Here is a 21,923-nt window from a genome sequence, read left to right on the forward strand (position 1 = left end):
GAAATTTCCCTTTTCACATTAGGCTGTGCCCCAAATTAATCAGTGCTACTGATAACTGAAGTTTGTGAGGCACTGAAAATTCACCCCTGTTTAACCATCAGGAGAAATTACTTTGCAATTTTAAAACACACTGTGAGATTTCCTTGAGGGATAAATGCTGTGGTCACTGGATTTACCAGGCAAACAGGATAAAGATTTGCCACGCTCTGGCTGTGGAGATTTGCAATGAAATCCATGAAATGTTTGCTTACCTGGCAGGCAGATACCAGGCAGGACACTTGCCAAATTCAAGTAGGGGTTGGTGCTCAGCCGAATTTCTTTTGGGGGTTCCCCAAGCAGAGAAGTCTGTTTTTTCAAGGGAGTCTGAAAAATGGCAGTTTGCATTAAATGCATATAAAATTGATTAGAAATAAGGTTAAGTGGCCCAGCAGGGTCCTGGAAAAAACTTAGTCCTATGAAAAAAACCTTCTGAAATGCAACTTTTGAAATAAAATTAAACTTTTGAAGTCAATGCTTCAAAAGTTTCATTTTATTTCAGCAATTTGGACACATTGCGTGCAGCTTTTCCTTCCAAATAGTTTTTGTAGGGATGTTTCTCTTCAGACTGCAAGTTCCTGAAGGATATTACAAAACAAACAAACAAAAGAGAACCTTTTACATGCAAGTGAAGGAATAATAATCACTCGAACAATTCCAGATGCAGGGAGTGAACATGAAGTGCATGGCCAAGACAAAATCAACTCTTCTCACTTGGAGACACAAGGAAACAAAGGCCAAATGTTAGGAAAATCATGAATTAAGCACATGTTTCCCCAAAAATGTCTAAGTATTGATGTATATTATAAATAAGGTAAATTTTGTTAAGGGCAGAAAAAAATTCTGAAAGAATGAGACCACTTAAATCCCATCTCATCATCCTCTCACACATCACCTTCAAGGGAATAAAGAGCATTTTAAAAAACTGATAATTGGAACTGGAAAATTTATATACACACACACACAAGCACCTGGAAACCCAAAACCCCCCTGCCCCACCAGAACTGCTCCTGCCTAACCACAAAATTCAACCCCAAGTTCAAATTTTGGCCTTTAAAGGAGACTCTGCCCCTGAGATCAATTTAATCATCAAGCACTGAGGCAAACACATGGACAAACGCCCTGCAGCTCTGCGGAGCCTCCTCTGTTCACTCGGCTGGACCACCAAGGAGCAGCATTGTTCTCCTGCTGCCACAACTGCTGCGACCTCCACATGGCCCAGGGATGGCCCGGGATGAGCAAAATTTACAGCAGAGACACAGGAGTGGTTAAAATAAAGAGAGGAAGAGAGGGGGAAGAGAGGGAGGGAAGAGAGGGAGGGAAGAGAGGGAGGGAAGAGAGGGAGGGAAGAGAGGGAGGGAAGAGAGGGAGGGAAGAGAGGGAGGGAAGAGAGGGAGGGAAGAGAGGGAGGGAAGAGAGGAAGGGAAGAGAGGGAGGGAAGAGAGGAAGGGAAGAGAGGGAGGGAAGAGAGGGAGGGAAGAGAGGGAGGGAAGAGAGGGAGGGAAGAGAGGGAGGGAAGAGAGGGAGGGAAGAGAGGGAGGGAAGAGAGGGAGGGAAGAGAGGGAGGGAAGAGAGGGAGGGAAGAGAGGGAGGGAAGAGAGGGAGGGAAGAGAGGGAGGGAAGAGAGGGAGGGAAGAGAGGAAGGGAAGAGAGGGAGGGAAGAGAGGAAGGGAAGAGAGGGAGGGAAGAGAGGGAGGGAAGAGAGGGAGGGAAGAGAGGGAGGGAAGAGAGGGAGGGAAGAGAGGGAGGGAAGAGAGGGAGGGAAGAGAGGAAGGGAAGAGAGGAAGGGAAGAGAGGGAGGGAAGAGAGGGAGGGAAGAGAGGGAGGGAAGAGAGGGAGGGAAGAGAGGGAGGGAAGAGAGGGAGGGAAGAGAGGGAGGGAAGAGAGGGAGGGAAGAGAGGGAGGGAAGAGAGGGAGGGAAGAGAGGGAGGGAAGAGAGGGAGGGAAGAGAGGGAGGGAAGAGAGGAAGGGAAGAAGGAGCAGGAGAGAAAGAGCAGGAGAAAAGGAGCAGGAGAGAAGGAGCAGGAGAGAAGGAGGAGGAAGGAGGAGGAGGAAGGAGGAGGAAAGAAGGAGGAGAAAAGAAGGAGCAGGAAAGAAGGAGAAGGAAAGAAGGAGCAGGAAAGAAGGAGGAGGAAAGAAGGAGCAGGAAAGAAAGAGGAGGAAAGAAGGAGCAGGAAAGAAGGAGCAGGAAAGAAGGAGCAGGAGAGAAGGAGAAGGAGAGGAGAAGGAGAGAAGGAGAAGGAGACAAGAAGCAGGAAAGAAGGAGGAGGAAAGGAGGAGAAGAAGAAAAGAAGAAGGAGGAAAGAAGGAGCAGGAAAGAAGGAGGAGGCGGCAAGAAGAAGGCAAGAAGAAGGCAGCAGAAGCAGAGAAGTGGAAAGGGAAGCGCAGAGCAGCGCAGGAGGCGGTGCCGTGCCGCGGGCTCTTACCCCCAGGCCGGAGTCGCAGTTCCTGAGCTGGCCGGGCGGTTTGCAGGGCGCGGCCCGCAGCGCCCCGGGCAGGCTGGGCAGGGCCGGCGGGAAGGGCTGCGGGCCCGGCCCCGCCTCGCCCTTGTCGGCGGCGGGCCCGGGGAGCGCCTGTCCCACGAGGTGCTGGCTCGGGAAGAACGGCAGCATGCCCATCCCTGCCGCGGCTGCAACGGGAGCTGGGTTAGACTGCAGCCTGCCAGAAATGGTTCATGTATTTTTTTGATTTTTATTTTATTTTATTTTTGCTTTGCTGCTACATGGGATTTGCTAGGGAGGGTTTGGTTGTGGGGTTAATGAGGGGGGAGGATAATTCCAGATCTACTTCATTTGTTTTTGTTCTTTTCCCATCCCACAGGCAAACAACTCAACTTCAAGCTGATTCAATAAAACTCTGACTTTTCTAAACATTCCCTGTGATAACTTACTTAGTGCTTCCTGTCATTGTCAACAAAAAAACCTGGGAACAACATCCTGGAGGATGCTGGATGGGAACGCCGGGGGAAACCCCACCTCAGCTGGAATTTAGCAAGAATTCTGGAAGAGCTGGAAAGTGTTCTCCAAAATTAAAATCTGGATATTCTGAGGAGCTTTCTGCCCTCCCCTGGGTACCTTTTCCTTGCTACTGCAGTGACTCAGGATTGCAGAGCACAATGGAGCAGTGGAGGAAAGGGATCAGAAAGTTCTGGAATGGTTTGGGTTGGGAGGGACCTTAGGGATCATCCATTCTCACCCCCTCCCACTATCCCCAGGTGCTCCAGCCTGGCTTTGGACACTTCCAGGGATCCAGGGGCAGCCTCGGCTTCTCTGGGAATTTTATTCCAGGGCCTCAGCACCCTCCCAGCTGGGAATTCCTGCCCAGTATCCACCTAAATCCACCCTTTTCCAGCTTGAAGCCATTCCCTGTGTCCTGTCCCTCCATCCCTTGTCCCCAGTCCCTCTCCAGCTCTCCTGGAGCCCCTTCAGGCCCTGCCAGGGGCTCTGAGCTCTCCCTGGAGCCTTCTCCTCTCCAGGGGAGCACTCCCAGTATCCAACTGATCTTTCCTCATAAATATTGAGGGCATCAGTGGCACAGAAATTTGCATTCCAAATTGACATCTGCCACAGACTGGCTGTTAAAACTCATTTCTTAATAAAATGAGGGCAAAGAGCAAATTTGTGGTGCCTCTTAAGCAACTCACATTTACCTGCTTTGAGAAACCCCACAAAACGTCACCTCTAAATAAAAGCTAAATATTCCAAGTGTACAACAAAAGGCAGGAACTGAGCTGGCAGAGGAATTAACAGCCTGCTTTTGTTACACAGGGAGAAAGGCAGGTGCACAATGGGAAGCCGGGCATTTCTGCTGATCTGGGGTGAAATAAAATGTCACTTAAAATCAAATTTACACTTGAGAGCTTCTCCTCGTGCTGCCAGGCCCGAGTTCACTGCTGGCATCACCCCTATGCCCAGCACTGTCTGCAGGAGCATTGTTGGAGGCTCTCCCAGCAAACCTGGTTTCTGGAAGGAAGAAGAGAAAACTGTAAATGATTAAAACAATCTGCTCACAGCTCCTTCTCAGAACTCCCACATCCCCAACCTTTCCAGCTCTGCTAAACTGGTCAAGGATCACAGAACCAGCAGTGGGTGGGGTTGGAAGGGAACTTAAAGCTCGTTTGATGATACAAATGATTTATTTTAGGAATTCTAGGAGTGCCCAAAGAGAGCCAGGGTTGCAGGGATGGCCTTACACTGTTTGCCTGCATGTTCTCCATCTTCAGGAGCTGCTGCTGGGGCAGGGGCAGGTGAGCAGGGCTCTGCAGCAGCAGGCTGGACGTGCTCCCCAGAAGTGAGCTCTGAGAAAGGATAAAAACCAGGGTTAGTTGGCACTCAGGGAGAACAGAGCAGCCTTGAAACATTCTCACACAATACTGCTTGAAGAAATCCAAGATTTTGAGTTAAGGCAGCAAAGGAAAATAATAATTTTCCCCACAGAACTGATTTTGCTTCAGAGAAATACCCAGATATGTTTCCCCTCACAACAACCTACATGAAATCCTACTCCAGAGCCATTAAAACCTGACAAATCACAGTGCCTGCAGATCGGCAAGTCCATAAAATATTCACATTGCTCATTCAAAATATTCTGGATCAGTTTGCCACCAGAACTGAGCCACTGAATTAATAACTTTGGGGCACCCTCTTCAGACTCTGCCACTGGTATATTCAACATTAGGAGCTCTGGCCAGCACTGAGGCTCAAAATAAACTTTAAAAGACATCATGATTGATGCTGCAGGCCTGGAAGTGTCTGGCAGCATCATTTGCCAGTAAAATATAGATTGTTCTATAGGGTGCTGAACAAAAATCAATATACAGGACACTGTGATCACGCCAAGTACACCCTTTTTTATTATTTTTATTATAAACCCAGGGAATGAAGACTGCAGAACATCTCCCAAGTATTTCCAAGCCTAGGCTGTGTCTCTGGGTGGCAGGGTTACATTCCCAAGGGAAAGAAAAACCCTTTATGACTAAAATATCATTTTCTGGACTAAAATATGATTTTCTGCACTCAGAAATGTGCTTTTCCAAACAAAGATGTGCCATATCTAGATTAGTTATGCATCTATTTTAATTGTCTCAGTGATTTCCAGGAGAAATTATGCAGGGCTGGTTATTGTCACCAGTGCCTTCTAAACTCGGCTCCAGCAACAAAGCAAAGTGGTTCAATTGCAAAACTTTCAGAAATAAAAGAGTGGAAAAATCACTTTGGTCAGAATCCTCAGAGGAAAGGCTCTGGATTAATCAAGATTTAATAAATTGCTGGATGACTGAGGAAAACATCCCTGAGAAAGCTGAAAATGCATTATTTTGGCACAGGATAATTTATAACGAAGAGAAATTAGGAGAAACAAGTTGAAAATCAGGCTACATCGAGTTGAAAAATTACTGGTGAATAACCTTCAAATCCTGTGTGTTAAATCCTTTTCAAATAATTATTTTAAAATACTTATTCTCATTCTGTTACTTTACAAAGCCCTGAATATAAAAGAGAAACCCAAGACATGCAGGGAGCTAAATCAGCGTGACTGGGGAGGTGTTTCAGTGACAACACCAAATTTCAAGAGTATAAAAATAAAACAATAAAAAAATAATACAAAAAATACAATAAAAATAAAATAATAAAAATAAAACAGTGACCTGCTTCTCTGGCTTTAGAGAATTCCCACAGTAAATCACCCAAGAAGAGAAAAATGTGCCTTACAGAAGAAATTTGGATCAGCAAATCCTTCTAAAATTCAGGTTTGGAGCTCATTAAATGACAGGAAGAGAATGAGCCTTTTAAGTCTCTGGACTTAAAATACAGAATTGTCTGGCTGCAGCTCTCCCAAGCCAAAAACCACTGGAAAAACCTTTGGATCATCATCAATCCCACTGTTCATCGTGGAAAACATCCCTGGCTCCAGCTGAGAGCACCAAACACTCACACTGCCTTCCAAGGAAGCACAGGCTGAAGAGAGAGCAGCAGGAAATGTCATTTAAATTTAAAAAAACCAAAAAACCCATGTATTTTTTCTTATATGGGCAAAATTAAGCAGCATTTATTCAAAATTAATATATTCACCTACCAGTTTTTACAGAAAAAATAGAAGAGCTCAATGGACTTAACATAAGGAATATATCTGCATTTTAGTTGGGTTTTTTTTTTAGTTCACTTAGCCTGTGTTTGCCAAAAAAACCTGCAGAAATAATTGATGCTGAAGGGGATTTTGTTTTTGAAATGGGAATTTCTGAAACATCAGAAAAAGTAAGGCCAAGTGATCAGCTCCAGTCCCTTGGAGGTATTTGTGTAAATCCCTACCATGACAATTAAATTCAATTTTTGGCTCCTGGCAGAGCTGGAGAAATCCCTGGGAGCAGCTCAAGGCACAGATCCTGGCTGTGGGTGCATTTTCTCCTTCTCCATTTCTAGCACAAACTCATCCCTAAGATCCTTCCCATCACCTCTCAGGGATTCTGGTGCCCGTCTGGAATTACAGGAGAACCTTGAGGGGTTTATAGGAAAGAACATCTGCAAATCTCTGTTTTTATGGCACATTTGGGTCCCTGCAAGCTTGAAAATGCAGCTAAAGGTGCTGAACTTGTTGGTTTGACTCAGATTCACCCACAGAGGCCCTGCAGGAGGTGGATGAGCTGCTCCAAGGGAAAGGGATGTGCCAGGCTCCTGGAGAGATATAATTTAAAGAGGGTTTTTTCTGCCAGTAATGACAAAATTTTGTTTACATTGGCAGGTTTTAAGTCAAAAATTTAGTTAAAATAACTCAGTTTTGGACAGTCAGCACTGCCTGCTCCCCCATCTCATAACTTTCCTTAGAGCTCTAACAAGAACATTCGATTTTAGCTGTAATTCCTTAAAACTTTAGGGTTTCTCATGTTAAGATTTCCCCAAATACCTCTTCGATGACAGAGTTTTTTTGTCACATACCTGATGAACTTTATTCAACTGCAAAAAAGGTGGCCCAACTGCTGAATTTATGAGGTGAGGTAAACCTGCAGATGCTCCAAGAACTGTTCAAGAAACACACCAAAAAATCGTGTATTTTACAAATCAGGCAAGGAAAAATCTTTAGAATTATGCTGTATTTTTAAATTTGCTTTCCAGGAAATGTTAAGCGTACAAAGGTCATTATGAGGGAATGACAGACTCCTTTAGGCTGGGAGAGGCTGTGAAATGTTTGGGTGTACAATAATCAGAATATGAGAGCTCAGAGCCCCTCCAGGTGCTCCTCCACCCCTGAGAGTTTCAGCCCCGAGCTGATTCCAGGTCTCAGCTTTATCTGAAGTGCTTTAAATTCAGATTAGCTCAAGTGCTCCTGCCCTGAAGTGGTCACTCCACACTCCCTCTCTGGGTTTCTTTGTCACCACTCTCAGCTCTCCCCCCTGATCTCATCACCTGGTTCCTGTTCTGAGCACTTTCACATTTGAAATTAATGAGGGTGATTAATGAGGGTTTCTGTTTATTCACATCCTATGTGAAAGGAACACAGAAATGTTTCTGGCTGATGCTGTAATAAATACTCTGTGCAGCTGTGGCAGCAGCCAAAAGAATAAAGATTTACATTGGCAACAGGAGAAGGACTCAGGCTGCACAGTTCAGACCTAGAATCAGATTTAAGCTTAGCAAAGTCCTGCAAAAGACATTTCTTTCTAAACCCATCTCTAATATGAATATTCAGAGCCCACAGAGTCAATACAAGGGTATTTGTAGGAACACTGAATTTTACCCAAACACAAGAGCACCACAGTTTTACCCAAACCCAAGCACCTCTTGCTTTTCTTTTCAGAAAATGTGAAATTACCTGCACAAACACATTGAAACAGCGTCTGCACAGATTTAAAACATTATTTCTACTTAACTACTTTGCAAAAGCCTTGCAGCACTAAGAGCAGGGTTTAATTTTGCATTATTTGAGAGCAGCTTACCAGGTTTAACAGCGTGGCCACGCAGCTGGGGCTGCAGCAGCATCTGCAGCATTGCTGGATTATTAAAACTTTTCATGATCTGCACTGGATTTGGCTCTGGAAGCAAGCCTTTCCTATTGTTCCTCATCTCCAAAGAAGAGATAAAAAGTGTTAGAAGAGGAGAAAACAATGAGTACATTTAAATCCCTCGAATTCCAATTGCAATGTACTCATTTCATCTGCCACAGAAAAAACAATTTCCTTCCCTGTTTTCTGCTCTTTTTCTCCTCATATGAAACACCTAACAAACCATTCCAACAACATTTCAAGCACATTTCTTTTTTTCCCTTAAACCCAGAGTTATCAGCACAGGAGAATGAGAAATGTTGCCATGAGCACCATATCTTGGAGCAGATTTCTCATCCCTTTTACAGAGCTGGCTGAAGTGAGGGAACTCTTCTGCCTCTCCATGTAACACTGATCACATCCAATTTCCTAGGAAATAATTTGATAAGACATGTGGGTGTAAAAAGCTTTCTTCTACCTCGAGCATGAAATGAACCTATTTCTCCTGCCTTGAAATTTATCTTAGAGCTGACAAATTCTTACCTCTCTGTTTTAAACCAAGTTTTAGCTCATCCAGTGACTCATCCCCAGTCACTTTTGTTTCGAGCTGGAATGATTTCTCTTACAGGAGGTTACATTTACTAAAAAATCCCAGAGCTATGTGGGTGCAGAGCTTTGTGGTATTTTATGGATATATTTTATGGATATATATTTCTTCTTGACCATCTTTGCCTAGGAAGGAGCCTGAACTGGGCTGATTATCCAGAATCCCAGAATGGTTTGGGCTGGTTAAAGGTCCACCCTTCCCCATGGGCAGGGAACCTTCCACTGTGCCAGGGCTGCTCCAAGCCCTATCTAACCCTCCTTTGATAAACCCAAAATGCCTCCCCAGCCTGGCTCCTTCCCCTTGAGCAGGGAACCTTCCACTGTGCCAGGGCTGCTCCAAGCTCTGTCCAACCCTCCTTTGATAAACCCAAAATGCCTCCCCAGCCTGGCTCCTTCCCCTTGAGCAGGGAACCTTCCACTGTGCCAGGGCTGCTCCAAGATCTCTCCAGCCTGGCTTTGATAAACCCAAAATGCCTCCCCAGCCTGGCTCCTTCCCCTTGAGCAGGGAACCTTCCACTGTGCCAGGGCTGCTCCAAGATCTCTTCAGCCTGGCTTTGATAAACCCAAAATGCTTCCCAAGCCTGGCTCCTTCCCCATGGGCAGGGAACCTTCCACTGTGCCAGGGCTGCTCCAAGATCTCTCCAGCCTGGCTTTGATAAACCTAAAATGCCTCCCCAGCCTGGCTCCTTCCCCTTGAGCAGGGAACCTTCCACTGTGCCAGGGCTGCTCCAAGATCTCTCCAGCCTGGCTTTGATAAACCCAAAATGCTTCCCAAGCCTGGCTCCTTCCCCATGAGCAGGGAACTCTCCACTGTGCCAGGGCTGCTCCAAGCCCTGTCCAACCCTCCTTTGATAAACCCAAAATGCCTCCCCAGCCCGGCTCCTTCCCCTGGCGGCGCCCAGCCCCAGCTCAGCGCGCCGGGCTCGTCCCAGGGGGTTTCCAGGGATCTCACCATCCTCTGTGCTGCAATCAGAGCTGCCAGGGTGCTCCTGCCCGGGGCTCCGGGGGCGCAGAAGGACACCTGCACCCTCCTGCCGCCGACGGTGGCGCCGTCCATGGCCCCGCGCACGCTCTCCGCCTGCTCCGCGCTCTCGTACTCCACCACGGCAAAGTCCCCGCAGCCGCCGTCCTCGTCCTGGGCAAACTGCAAAGCAACAGCGCCCTGCAGCCCACGGAAACTGGGAATGCCAGCAATCCAGGGAAACTGGGAATGCCAGCAATCCAGGGAAACTGGGAACGCCAGCAATCCAGGGAAACTGGGAATCCCTGCAGCCCACGGAAACTGGGAATGCCAGCACCCCACGGAAACTGGGAATCCCTGCACCCCACGGAAACTGGGAACCCCAGCACTCCACGGAAACTGGGAACCCCAGCACTCCACGGAAACTGGGAACCCCAGCACTCCACACAAAACTGGGAATCCCAGCACTCCACACAAAACTGGGAATGCCAGCAATCCACGGAAACTGGGAATCCCAGCACTCCACGGAAAACTGGGAATGCCAGCACTCCATGGAAACTGGGAATGCCAGCAATCCACAGAAACTGGGAATGCCAGCACTCCACGGAAACTGGGAATCCCAGTACTCCACAGAAAACTGGGAATGCCAGCAGCTGCCCTGCAATACTGGCACCTGCTCCCTGCAAGGTCTTGCATGGCTGACACAACCCAAGGTCACTATTTCCCCCCAAACCATGAGGTTTCTTTCTCAAAATGCTGGAAATAAATTGGATATCACATCTTCATCTCTTATAGACTCCTGATTATCTCTTCATGGTTATCTCTTCATGGTTATCTCTTCATGGTTATCTCTTCATGGTTATCTCTTCATGGTTATCTCTTCATGGTTATCTGCCCATTCCTTCCATTAGCTCCTCCACTCCCACCTCCAATTCCACCTCACCTCATGGAGAACCTCTCTATGAAATGCATTTAACCCAATATTTAAACAACAAAGGAGGAATGAGGAGCCAAGTGTAAATACAGCTGGATGCTACAACCGGTTTTGTTTTGCAGGATAATTATAAACTCATTCCTCTTCATTGTTTTCAGCCTGCAATAATCAAAGTGTCGTTCATCAGGGTGCAGGACAGCTGCTGAAACAGGCAACAATGCAAATTCCCCCAGTGTCTGGTGCCTTTTGGGAGCATGGGAAGGCTGTGCCTGTGGGGAATGCCAGGAGAAGATGCCAGACTGATCAATCAAGCAGACTGGAAAAGGGCTTAGGTGGCAAACGCTGCCCTGCCCTTTGTGTGCAGACTTTGAGAGAGAATGAGCAGATTTAAATCAAACAAAAAAACAGGCTGAGAAGGGAGGGATGAAGCTTAGGCAAAAATCTCCAGTTCCCCAATGAATGGGAGTGATAAACTGATACCAGCGCTGGTGTGGGAGAGACAAAACCTCCTCCAGACTGCACTGGATAAAAACAGCCTCAGCCCCACAAACCTCCCCTGACAATGAAATATAAATGTCAAAGAGTTGGAAAAAAAAGAGTCTGGTCAGACCTTTATTGGCACTGTTCCAGCCTGGCCTCAGGGCAGAGCTCTGGAGAACACATATTCCCTATATTTTATATTTATGTTTTATTTTGATACCAGTTTAGGTGCACTGGCAAAGACCTGAGGTACTTGTGAAAAGAAGGGTTTGGAGCTATGGAACATCTGTATTTTAGTTGCAGCTAAAATGAAACAGTTAAAAACTCCCTGAACATGTCCCAAGTGCAGACATCAATATTCTTGCACAGGATTCAGGAATTTTCAACTTCCCAAGTAAACAGGTACTGAAAAAGAGCTCTTAATTCCTATCCAGGTAAGGGTGGAGACCTTTTAGTGACAATTTAAAGTTGACAGAAGAAAAAAATGAGATTTTCTGGTCCATTTTGTTGAAACAAAGGACAAAACACATTTTTCCTAATATCCATGTGTGAGTATTTAGCTTCACCTCCTCCTGACAGAACATTTCTGTTGTCAATGGAGGAGAAATCAAAATGATTTTAAAAAATGGTAACTTTGGAATAAGATGAAATAACCCAGGGTTTATCTCATGAGTCCAGGTAAGAATTTTGGGCAAAGGATTGTATCCACTTGATGAAATACTGCCTGAGCTCCCAGCAGAACTAAGCCATGGCAGCACCACAAGAGCTACATTAAAGTTTTCCAGAAAAAAAATACTTTTCTTAGTCACTGTCTATAGAAATTCCCCCACACTGAGGTTTCTGCTGCCCTGTCCTCTCCCAGTTTTTCTGTCTGTACCCACCACATCCCCTCCTCTTTGCTTTTTCCACCTTTTCTTGGGTCTTCCTCCTCCTCCTTTCTTTGCCCTCAATTTTCAGGCTCACTCCTAAACCCATAATGAATTTTCTCCCCATTTTCTTCCCCTTTTCACCTATTAAATCTGAACTATTTGTTTTCCTCCCTCCACCCTCCTGTGTTTTATAAGAACAGGAATATTTACTGACCTAACGCAGACAAACACTCTCCTCACCCACACCAAGTGTGACCCAAGGTTTATTACGATTTAAACAGGTAAAAAGTCAATTTTTAGTGCCTCTAACTGCACAGCAAAGCTCTGTCAGTGAAGGCCATCCTTCCACAAGAAGTCTGTTATTCTTTGAAGCTCAGACTTTTTAAAGGATGGTAAAAAATTGTTGGGGGAGCTGATAACAGCCCCCGGATTATTTGACAGCTGGAAAAAAAACCCTGAAGGAAAAGACTTAAAAGGATCAATCTGTTGAGCTAATTAAACAAAGATTGAGCAGGAGACTTGAGTGCAGCATTTAATATCTTCTTACAGGAAGAAAATAACGGGAACAAGAGCTCCTTAATTTAGGCATCAGTGAGGTGAGGCTGAAGCCAGACACATTCCCAGGCTCGAGATCAAAACAGCCAGGAATGGGGGTTTTCTGGGAAGAGATAATTCCAACCTATTCATCTCCTGGTGTATTTGGATCAAGTAAATCTAAGATTTACTCTGGCCAGCTACAAATTAGTGGTGCTGGAAAAGAGAGGCTGCAGGTGGTCAGGCTGCAGATCCCGATGATCCTCTGCTCCACATGCTGGGAATCTCTGGGTGCTCATCCCAGGGCTGATCCCTGAGCAGCCTTCCAAGAGACTTCAGGGAAAAATCCAACCAAAAAATAACCCTGCGACTGCAATCTGCATGAGTACAAGGAAAGATTTCCTTCTGCTGCCTGTTCATGAAGATCTGTCTGTGCCACTTTTATTTGTGGTCTCATCTCACAAGCCATGAGGATGAGAAGGAAACCTTTGCATTACAAAGGCAAGGATCCGTCTCTTCTGTGCTTCCCAGCTTTCCAAAGATGGGACTTCTATCCCTGGCAACACCCAAGAACCCAAGCCTGCATCTCCCTCAGTTAGGGAAAAACATGTTAAATATTAATATATTCATTATATGATGTATTTTGCATCATCTGAACTGTTGCACTTGTGGTATTCACACACTTTGGCTTTCTTTGAGCAGTAAACCTGCAGCAAAGTTTACTTTGAAAGCTCTCAAACCCCATATTATTTTCAGCAAATGATAAATTTATTTATAATAATTATCATTATTAAATGATGAAATTATTTCAGAAAATGATGAAATTTTCAGTAAATACGGGGATGCCTTCCAGACATTCTGCTGGCATTTCCCTGGAGTGGTGTCCTGTGGAATTCCCAGACACCACGGGTCACACTGCACACCCAGAGCAGCTCAGCATCACCACTCCCATCCCTGTGCACACGCACAGTCGAGTGATTAAAGCAAAAATAAAACTGGAAGACAGCAAGAGGGAAGAGAGGCAGAACTGCAGTCCCAACCCTGGTCTTCCACAAGACAGAAATCCAACATACCTGGCAGAACACAGGTTTGTACTTGAGGGAGAACGCCTGGATCAGCTCCTTGGAATCAGCGCAGTCTTTTTGTAATTTATCCACACAAAGGCACTTGGAGTGAATGAGGTTTGTGGTCAGCTGGTTGACATCCATCCACTGTGCAAACAGAGTGCTCTCCTCCAGCTGCTTGCCCAGCAGCTCCAGCCTGGCCTTGGCAGCAGAGTCCTTCTTCATGTACTCCACGAAGCCGTAGCCCTTGGAGCGGCCGGTGAGCTCGCTGTACACCAGGAAACACCGCTCCACGTTGCCATAGGCACGCACCAGCTCCTCAAACTCCTCTATGCTGAGGGAGAGGGGCAGGTTGGTGATGCAGAGCAGAGCATCCGTCGGCTGCAGCTGCACGGAGATCTCCTTCCCCCGCAGGGAGTGCTGGTGGAATTTCCTGATGGCGCTCTGGGCCTGCTCCCCGTTTAACAGGGTGACAAACGCTGCAAGAGAGCAGGAGCAGGGACATCACCTACCCCAGCTCATCTGCAGCCACCTCCCCCTCCCCTGAAACCACAGGTCTACCCCAAAGACACAATAAATCTATGGCATATATTATATATAATGTCTAAAATCTGGGATTCTCAGTGGAACACCAGGAGCAATTAACTGCAGAGGTGACTGTGTTGTGATGCACACAACTTCACTGCTTGGAACCCAACCAAACTGTGTGTCTGGGGAACAAAATGAAATATTCTACTAGCAGACTATTATTTACTGAATTAAATATTCCACTGAAGTCAACACATCACAGATTCTACGGAATCTCTTTGATTTGACAACATCCACAAGCTCTCACTTTGGGGTGAACAGACCTTTTTTTGGGGTTTTCAGTCCATAAAGCATTTCACACAATCCCCAAACGGGATGAGGGTGGCAAGGACCTCCTGAGGGCCTCTTGTCCAGCCTGTTCTGGTCACCCAGACGGCTCCCAGGATCCCAAGGGATGGAGATTCCACACCCCTCTGGACAACCCACAACAGTGCTGGGTGACCCTCAGAGGGTAAAAGTGTTTCCTGACATGAGCAAACTGCAAATGCATCTGGAGCTGGGCAGGTTCTCCTCTCAGGCACGTGTGGTTTGTCCAAGAGAGATTCGGGAACCATTTTCCAAAGGAATTCAGCCAGCTGAGGTCAGCTTTGTCCCAAAGGGACACTCACTGTGGAATACTCCTGAGAGAGACCAGAGTGAACCAAAAAACCTCTGATCAGCACCAGAAAGTTTCCAACTTTCACTGGCTTCAGTAGAAGGTGACAAAAAAGGCACTGAGGGACACCAGACAAGCTGTGACAGCCCGTGACTTCACACACAGCACATGATGTTCCTCACAAAACTGAAATAAATGAAATTTTTAAGTTCTCACCTGTTCTTTTATTCCTGTCCACATAACAATACTTGATTTCATAATCCTTGAACAACTCGTGGATTTCCTGCAAGGGAGAAGAACCCAAGTAACATCACAGAAATAAGCAAGTGTGTAAATTCATCCTCATTTCAAACAAAACCAAAAACTTCCCCAACAAACAGAAAATTTCACCATAGAAACCCTTGATAAGTATTTGTTTTTAAAGGGGTTGGTTACACTGCTGCAGCAATGTTTTTACGTCACGTATAAAACTGGCTTGCTGAATTTGATTAATTTACTTTTCATTCTCTGGGGTCATGTAAACACAAAAGGGCGTCCTGTAACTGTCTTTTGATAAAGACAAATAACATCACAGCTCATTAAATAGCAAAGCCCTCTCCATTTCTCTGAAGTACAACTGGCATATCTAAAATACCACATGGACAAGGAACACTGGCAGCATCACGTCACCAAATTTTGGGGCACAACGCTGCCCCAAACCCCAACAGTTGCTTTAGTTTCCTGCTCAAGTTCACTTTAATAGATTTTCACTCTTAATAATGGATATTCTTTCAGCCAGCAGATAATTGTGGCCAGAGTACCCCCTGGAAAGTATCCTCTATCAATTACTGCACAGCTGCTCAACAGAGAATCAATCCCAAGAGTGTTATTTGCTCCCAGTAATTAATGGGAAGAGAGGAGGGGTGAGTAAGAGCAAGTCTAAGAGGAGTTTGCTGAGATATTCCCAAAAAATCCAAGGTGCACATGGCCCAAAACCCCACAAATTACTGTCAGTTCAGTGGTGAGAAGGCAGAGATGAACATTCACCACCCCAAGGAAAAACGAGGAGTAAGAACCTGGATATTTACATTATTTTAGCTGGATAAATCCCATGCACAAGAGTGCAAGATGATTTCTGCAAGCAAAATAATCACCCAGCCCTGTCTGAAAGTTTAATTGCAGCTGATTTTCAGCAGCTAAGTGTAGGTGCCAGTTTGGTAACTCAATCTGTGGAGCCTAAAGGTTAATTGGGTTCTCTGGGAGGGGTATCAGGTGCACACCTTTTAGTCAAGAGAGCACCAATCTCTGGTTTCACTATTTAACAGCTGTCAAACACTGCATGAATAAAACATGGCAGCATTTCTCCAGCCACCACCCGTCCTGGAATAAGGTGTGATGAGGATGGGGTTTCTGAAATGCAAGAAATGCCCAAAATTCAAGCCAGGTAGGGGATGTGAGTCAGGACACCTCTCAAACAAGGATTGGGAGGTTCATTCTCAGACGTGAGAGACTGAAAAGAAACTTTCTGTACAGTTTGTGAGCTCCGTTGTGCTGTGCCACTGAAGACTCCAACACATTGTTTCTGTGCCACTCAGAAAAAGAGGGACATATTTTACCTTTTGATTTCCTGTATTATTTTACAAGAGCAACACTGGAAGTTTTATATGATGATCAGGTAGCAGGAAATAGGATTTCAAACAGCTCTGAACACTCTTTTGAAAGTCATCTGTGTATCAGATGATTCCACATGATTTCCCAGTAACTGCCTGAAACTTGGAGAGCAAAACCAGCTATTGAACAACTCTTTGGGGGATAATTATGAGATCTTGTATAAAAAATGATGAGAATATAAGGGAGATTCAAAATAAAAGATTTAAGCATAGAAATCCGGTAAATATTTTAACACACATTTCCACAGGTGGCTGCCAATGCTGCCAGGTTTGTGCAGAGGGTTCTTCCAGGAAGGTTCTGGTTCTTGTGGACTCTTGGCAGGGCTGAGACCTTCACCTGTGGAACTGGGGTTGTGCAGAGTTTCAGTGAAAGCATTTCTCACATAAACACCGTTCCTGAGGATTTACAAAGATAAAACACTCCCTGCCAAGGGTCAGAAAACGTGTACTCCTTTCAGTGAAACAGCTGTGAACATCTGTGTTACACTGAGATTTCTCTGCTAATTCTGTAAACTTCATCTCCACCATCTCCCAGCACTCAGGTCTGGAGCAAAGGAAGGAACAGAGCTCCCATTGTGCTGTCCCAGTTTCCCTCCCCACAGCTCAGGAGTGTCAGGGAAAGCAACGGGAACGACTCAGCTCTGCAGGACTGGCCAGGAGGGAATGTTCACCCTGGAGGAGGACGGGGTCAGCCAAGGCAGGTAGATGCTCTGCTGAGGAATGTAAGCACGGGGGTGTTTCCCTGAGAACGGAGAAACAAACAGGGAATGCTGCTCCAGGGAGCTCCTGCACCCCCAGCCCCCTCAGCACTGCCCTCAACTCCGAGCTGTAGTAACGCAGGAGTAAACTCAGAGTGGCACCACACCTGAGCAGCCCCAGTGCCACCTCCCTGTCCACGCTCCAACATCCGCATCTGAACATTCCCCAACAAAACCGCTCCTCCTGAAGGGCTTTTCCTCATTAACAAACCAATTAATCCACAAAAACTGACTGGCAACTGCCACAGTAATCTTCATGAAACACAGGACATTAAACATCCTATAAACAACACCAATATTTACCAACATGCTGAAGGCTTGAGTGTCACACACTGGACAAAGCAGATTTTGACAATAAAATATTAAGGAGTTCTATCTGGTCCAACCCAAACCATTCCAGGATTTTGTGCTCTTGGAACAGAAATACAACCAATAAAGCACAGCTATTCTGCAGCCCCTTACAGCTTTAAAAGCAGATAATCTTGTAATACAAATTAAAATTGTAACTAGGAGATCATCGGTCATAGGAGAAAATTAGTAGAAAAAGCAGAATCGAATATAATAAAAGGAGTTTAAGAGAAATCACTCTTTATCCTTTAAAAAACTGTATTATCTACTACTGCAAATGTGGTCTTGAAATACTTCAGTTCTTGCCCTGTCCTCTCTTGGGCAGAAAAACTGAGAAGCTGAGTTTTCAGCACTTATTATCAATTTGTGACTTGCACCTCAGAATTCCTTAGAGAGATCTAAGAATTCCTTAGAGAGAATCTTTATGTTTAGTACCTGCACTGTTTAAACACAAATGAGAAAGGGACTCACTCATGGGCACATTTACTACATTAGTAAAGCTCAGTGGTTTATTTGTAATAAAAGCATCTTTTCCTATCCAGACTCACAGTGCAAAGGAAAAAATGTCCAAGAAATTCTCAGTACTCACGTGGAACAATACATAAAAAAATATATAATAATGTATACAAAGCCTACATCAAACTCAAGCACTGTTCTCTCTCTAGATGTAAAACCAAACTGGATATTAAATGTAATAATTGTGCTATTCTGGCAACAGAATATTTAACAATTCTAAGGGTGCCTGGCCAGATTTCTGCAGCGAGCTTTAGGGAAGTCTCCAATACAAACACTCTCCAAGCCTGGTCTATGACTTGGCTCTCACTGAGCAGCTGAAGGCCTGAACTTCACACGAATATCCTTGAAATGGGAATCAATTAAGTTTAAAGTAGTTACTTGGCTAACCAAGAAGTTTTAAATCATCCCACAGCTGAAAAAGGCTTTGTTCCATTTGTGCAGGCAGGACAGGAAAAAGAGAAGTTCTCAGAAAAAAAGCTTTACATTTACAAAATGATATAATGAGGTGTTCATTTGATTCAGATTTTAGACTGCTAAATATTTGAGTTCATGACATGACACATGGGTTTCACTGCAGATATTAAACAAATAATAAATAGTAAATAAGAGAATATTGAAATAATATGTGACTAAGGGGAAAACCCACAGCTCTGCTGGAGAGCAAGTGCGGCACTCAGCACCAACAAGAGGGTTAATAAAAAACCAAAAGGACTGATGCAAAGTGCAATTTTAACCATCTCCTGATCAGAGAGGTAGGAGGGCCACAAATTTTCATTAATTGCTGGATAAATGCCCCTAAGAAGTAGCACTGCAGGCAGACTGGGCTCCCCACGCCTCTTCGTTCCCAGTTTCCAGGTGGTTTTCAGTGCTGAGTTAAAGGAAATTCCCAGAGGAGCAAAGCAGGAGGATCACGGGTGAGATGAGGAGATGCTGACCTGCCCAGGAACAGCCGGCACTGAGGGGTGTCCCAGAGCTCCTGCTCAGCTCATCCCCTCTTCATTTCCACAGTCCCACACCAGGAAACCATTCAAAATTAAATGCATTCAAGCCTCAATCCAGGCCATGAACTGCTTTTGGGGCAAACCTTTGTGTTTGGGAATCCATTCTCTCACTTTTGTAAGATCAGAGCTCTCAAAGAACTTTAGTGAAGTAACGTAAGAAAATGTGAAGACAGGAAAGCAACAATTTCTCAGTGGAATGAAAAACTTTTTCCTGTGATCTCGCAGAGACCTTTGGGAGTGTTGGTAAGAGGATCTTCATGGGACTGGAAATCAATTCCATCATCCTGGGTATACTGGGTGGTGTGAGAGCTAAATGAAAGAGGGAGAAGGCACAGAAAGAGGTAACTTGAGAGAGCAAGAGCTCAAAGCAAAAGAAAAGTAAGAAAGAAAATTTTTAAATGTCCATCCTAAGGCATGAGAGCTGCTCCCTCTGCACAATGTGCCTTTCATGTTCAGGCAGTGTGACAGGAGTAATGAAAACACAAAGGCCCCTCTGCTTAAAGAAAGTCTGGCATCCAACAGACTGGAGAGAGCCCTTCCTCAAATCATCACACCTCATTAGAGCCTTCCAGCAAACAAGGAAAAATCACGGCTAAGCCACGGAGAAAGGGAAAAAATGCCACAACCCCACCAGGAACAGCACCACGCTAAGCAGTGATTTGGCCTTTGATAGGAACAGACAGCAGAGAAAAAACCTGAATGGGTCCACGAGGTTCCAAAGCACCAAATGAATCCCAATCCCAGGTGGACTGTACTGGGTTGGTATCAACACCTCGGGGTTTTATTGTGCTCTGGATCCTGTCCCATGCCAGGAGAACCACGGGGTGTTAAAATAATTAACCAGCCCTACTTTGCTGCATGTCCTGCATCCCAGTAGAGCGTCCCCTCCACTGGGTTTATTCTGTAGAACTGTGACTTGTTGGCATTTAGGGATAACCAAACCAAAAACGTCTGGGAGCAAGTGCATCTCCACAGCATCCTCTCTTTACCTGCAAAGAGGGGAAGCAAAAAGCCACCAGCCCTTGCTGGGCAGCTGATCCTGGCACAGAACACTGGAGATTTGGCTACAAATCTCAGTAGTGATGAGCAAAAGAAGATAAATAACCCAAGGTCTAATCTTGCCATGGGATAGGAACTGGTGTCCTGGTATCAGAGTCTGCTGATGGTGTCCCCGTGACGAGCCACTGCCCCTGTGGAAGTTCATCAGCCATGAATAAGGAACCACTAACAGTGAAAAAAAAGAAAACTGAATTGGGGGAAACCAAAATCAGTTATTCTAATCCAACGGGGTACTTACAGAAAAAATGCAAATGGTAATTACCACTTTCCTGGTTTGGGATGTGACAGAACTAATTTTGTTCTTAGTGGTTCCGTGCTCTGTTTTGACTTTAGGATGAGATTAATGTTGATAACAGGGGGATGTTTCAGTTGTTGCTAAGCAGAGCCTGCTCTGAGCCAAGAACCTTCCAGTTCCCCATGCACAGGTGCCCGGAGTGCCAGGAGGGAGCAGAGCCAAAGCCAAAGGGATGCTCCACACCTCACAATGTCATGCCCAGAACGTAAACTGGGAGCAGCTGGCATCACTCAGTGGGTGCTGAGCAACCCCACTGGGCATCACTTGTTTCTCTTGGCTTTAATTCCTTCTTGCTACAATTAATATTAGTATTATTAGGCTTATATTAATTTAGATATGTTTTATTTTGCTTCAATAATGAAACTGTCCTTAACTCCCAAGCTTTTCTTTCCCCCTGATTCTCCCCAGCACCAGAGCAGTGAAGAAGTGAAGAAGTGGATGTGTGGTGCTCATTTGCTGGCTGGGGTGAAACCAAAACAAACTCAAAATAAAACCTCCTGTTTAATGAGGTACAACTTCACTTCCATTCTGGTCATCCTGAAGTTCTTGGCATCTCTTTAGGAGAAAGGGAGAGAGGAAGGTGGTGTTTCCCTCCCTCCCTCTGCCCAGAGCAGGTCTCCTCCTGCAGAGCACTGGAACAGTTTTAGGGTTGTTCCAGAGACCTTCTGGTTGTAATTTTTGCTCTTACAGCAGCCCATGGGACCGTGTTCCTGGCTGTAGGAACGGATGGTGGACCAGGGATGGGGCTCAGGAGATGCACACACAGCAGGGCAATCCAAGAGATGCCTGCTCCACTGCCCAGCACTGAGCACGATGAAAGGAATCACTACAGCCACGCTCCCTTTTCAGTCTCCTGGCAAAGACTCCTCCTGCAGACACCAGTCTGACCACACCACCACCTCAGAGGCCATGGATGCTGACAAGAACAGCCTCACGATCTGCTGCTCCTCCAAAGGACACACCGAGGGACAATCCTCCTGCAGAACATCCCACATCACTGCCCTGCCCTAATGGAGCCATAAAATCACTGCTCTAAGAGCACAGGACACTTCCCCACTCCAGAAGAGCTGAAATTGGAGGAGTGTGATCTGCCAAGGCTGCAGGAGCAGAGTGGATCCCTGCTCCAAGCACGTATCCCAGTGAAGCTCCATGGAGAACAGGGCAGCCTCTCGTGATCCTGCTCCACCCTCAGTACTGAATTTGCCTTTAAGGCACAGTCACTGCTACAGATATCAAAGATCTGAGCATTTGGAGAGGTCAGCAACAGCCTGTGGCCATGTCTAGGTCATTATCACACCACACGTTTGATATTGTGCTGGAGGAATCCCGTGAGGATGAATTTGGGGAACCACCTGGCAGCTCTGGAAGAGCTCAACATTGACAGACCTGCCAAGTGAACAGCAAATGGAGACTGCCTTCAAGAGCAGTGAAGATGTGAACTGTTTACCACAGACCTGCCACAAAAAATCCTTTCTCCACGGCTGTGATGAGAGAATTGCCTGAAGAAACGCTGATCCTGCAGGCATCAATTTGCAGGTTGAGCTCTGTTTGGTTTCCAAGACTGCAAACCCGTTTCTGGTTCAGAAACCTCATGGCCAAGGGACATTTCTTCTGTGGCCTCAAGAGTAATTTATTTTTTGAAATTTAGTTTAACACAG

General features: G+C 45.6%; 1 protein-coding gene across 3 annotated transcripts in view; it reads right to left on the reverse strand.

Moving 5' to 3' along the window:
* The window catches only part of RAVER2 (ribonucleoprotein, PTB binding 2), a 31,050-nt gene that overhangs the window by 6,619 nt on the left and 2,508 nt on the right, over positions 1–21,923 (reverse strand). For all 3 annotated transcript variants that reach the window (XM_063406902.1, XM_063406904.1, XM_063406905.1), the window contains exons 2-10: positions 14,856–14,922; positions 13,466–13,935; positions 9,567–9,758; positions 7,964–8,090; positions 6,966–7,048; positions 4,229–4,333; positions 3,887–3,998; positions 2,463–2,665; positions 252–363 (exon numbers count right to left, since the gene is read on the reverse strand). In XM_063406902.1, the coding sequence (XP_063262972.1) occupies positions 252–363; positions 2,463–2,665; positions 3,887–3,998; positions 4,229–4,333; positions 6,966–7,048; positions 7,964–8,090; positions 9,567–9,758; positions 13,466–13,935; positions 14,856–14,922 (1,471 nt within the window). The remainder of the gene's footprint in view (positions 1–251; positions 364–2,462; positions 2,666–3,886; positions 3,999–4,228; positions 4,334–6,965; positions 7,049–7,963; positions 8,091–9,566; positions 9,759–13,465; positions 13,936–14,855; positions 14,923–21,923) is intronic.

Source organism: Prinia subflava, chromosome 10, assembly GCF_021018805.1.
Source record: "Prinia subflava isolate CZ2003 ecotype Zambia chromosome 10, Cam_Psub_1.2, whole genome shotgun sequence".
NCBI lineage: Eukaryota > Metazoa > Chordata > Aves > Passeriformes > Cisticolidae > Prinia > Prinia subflava.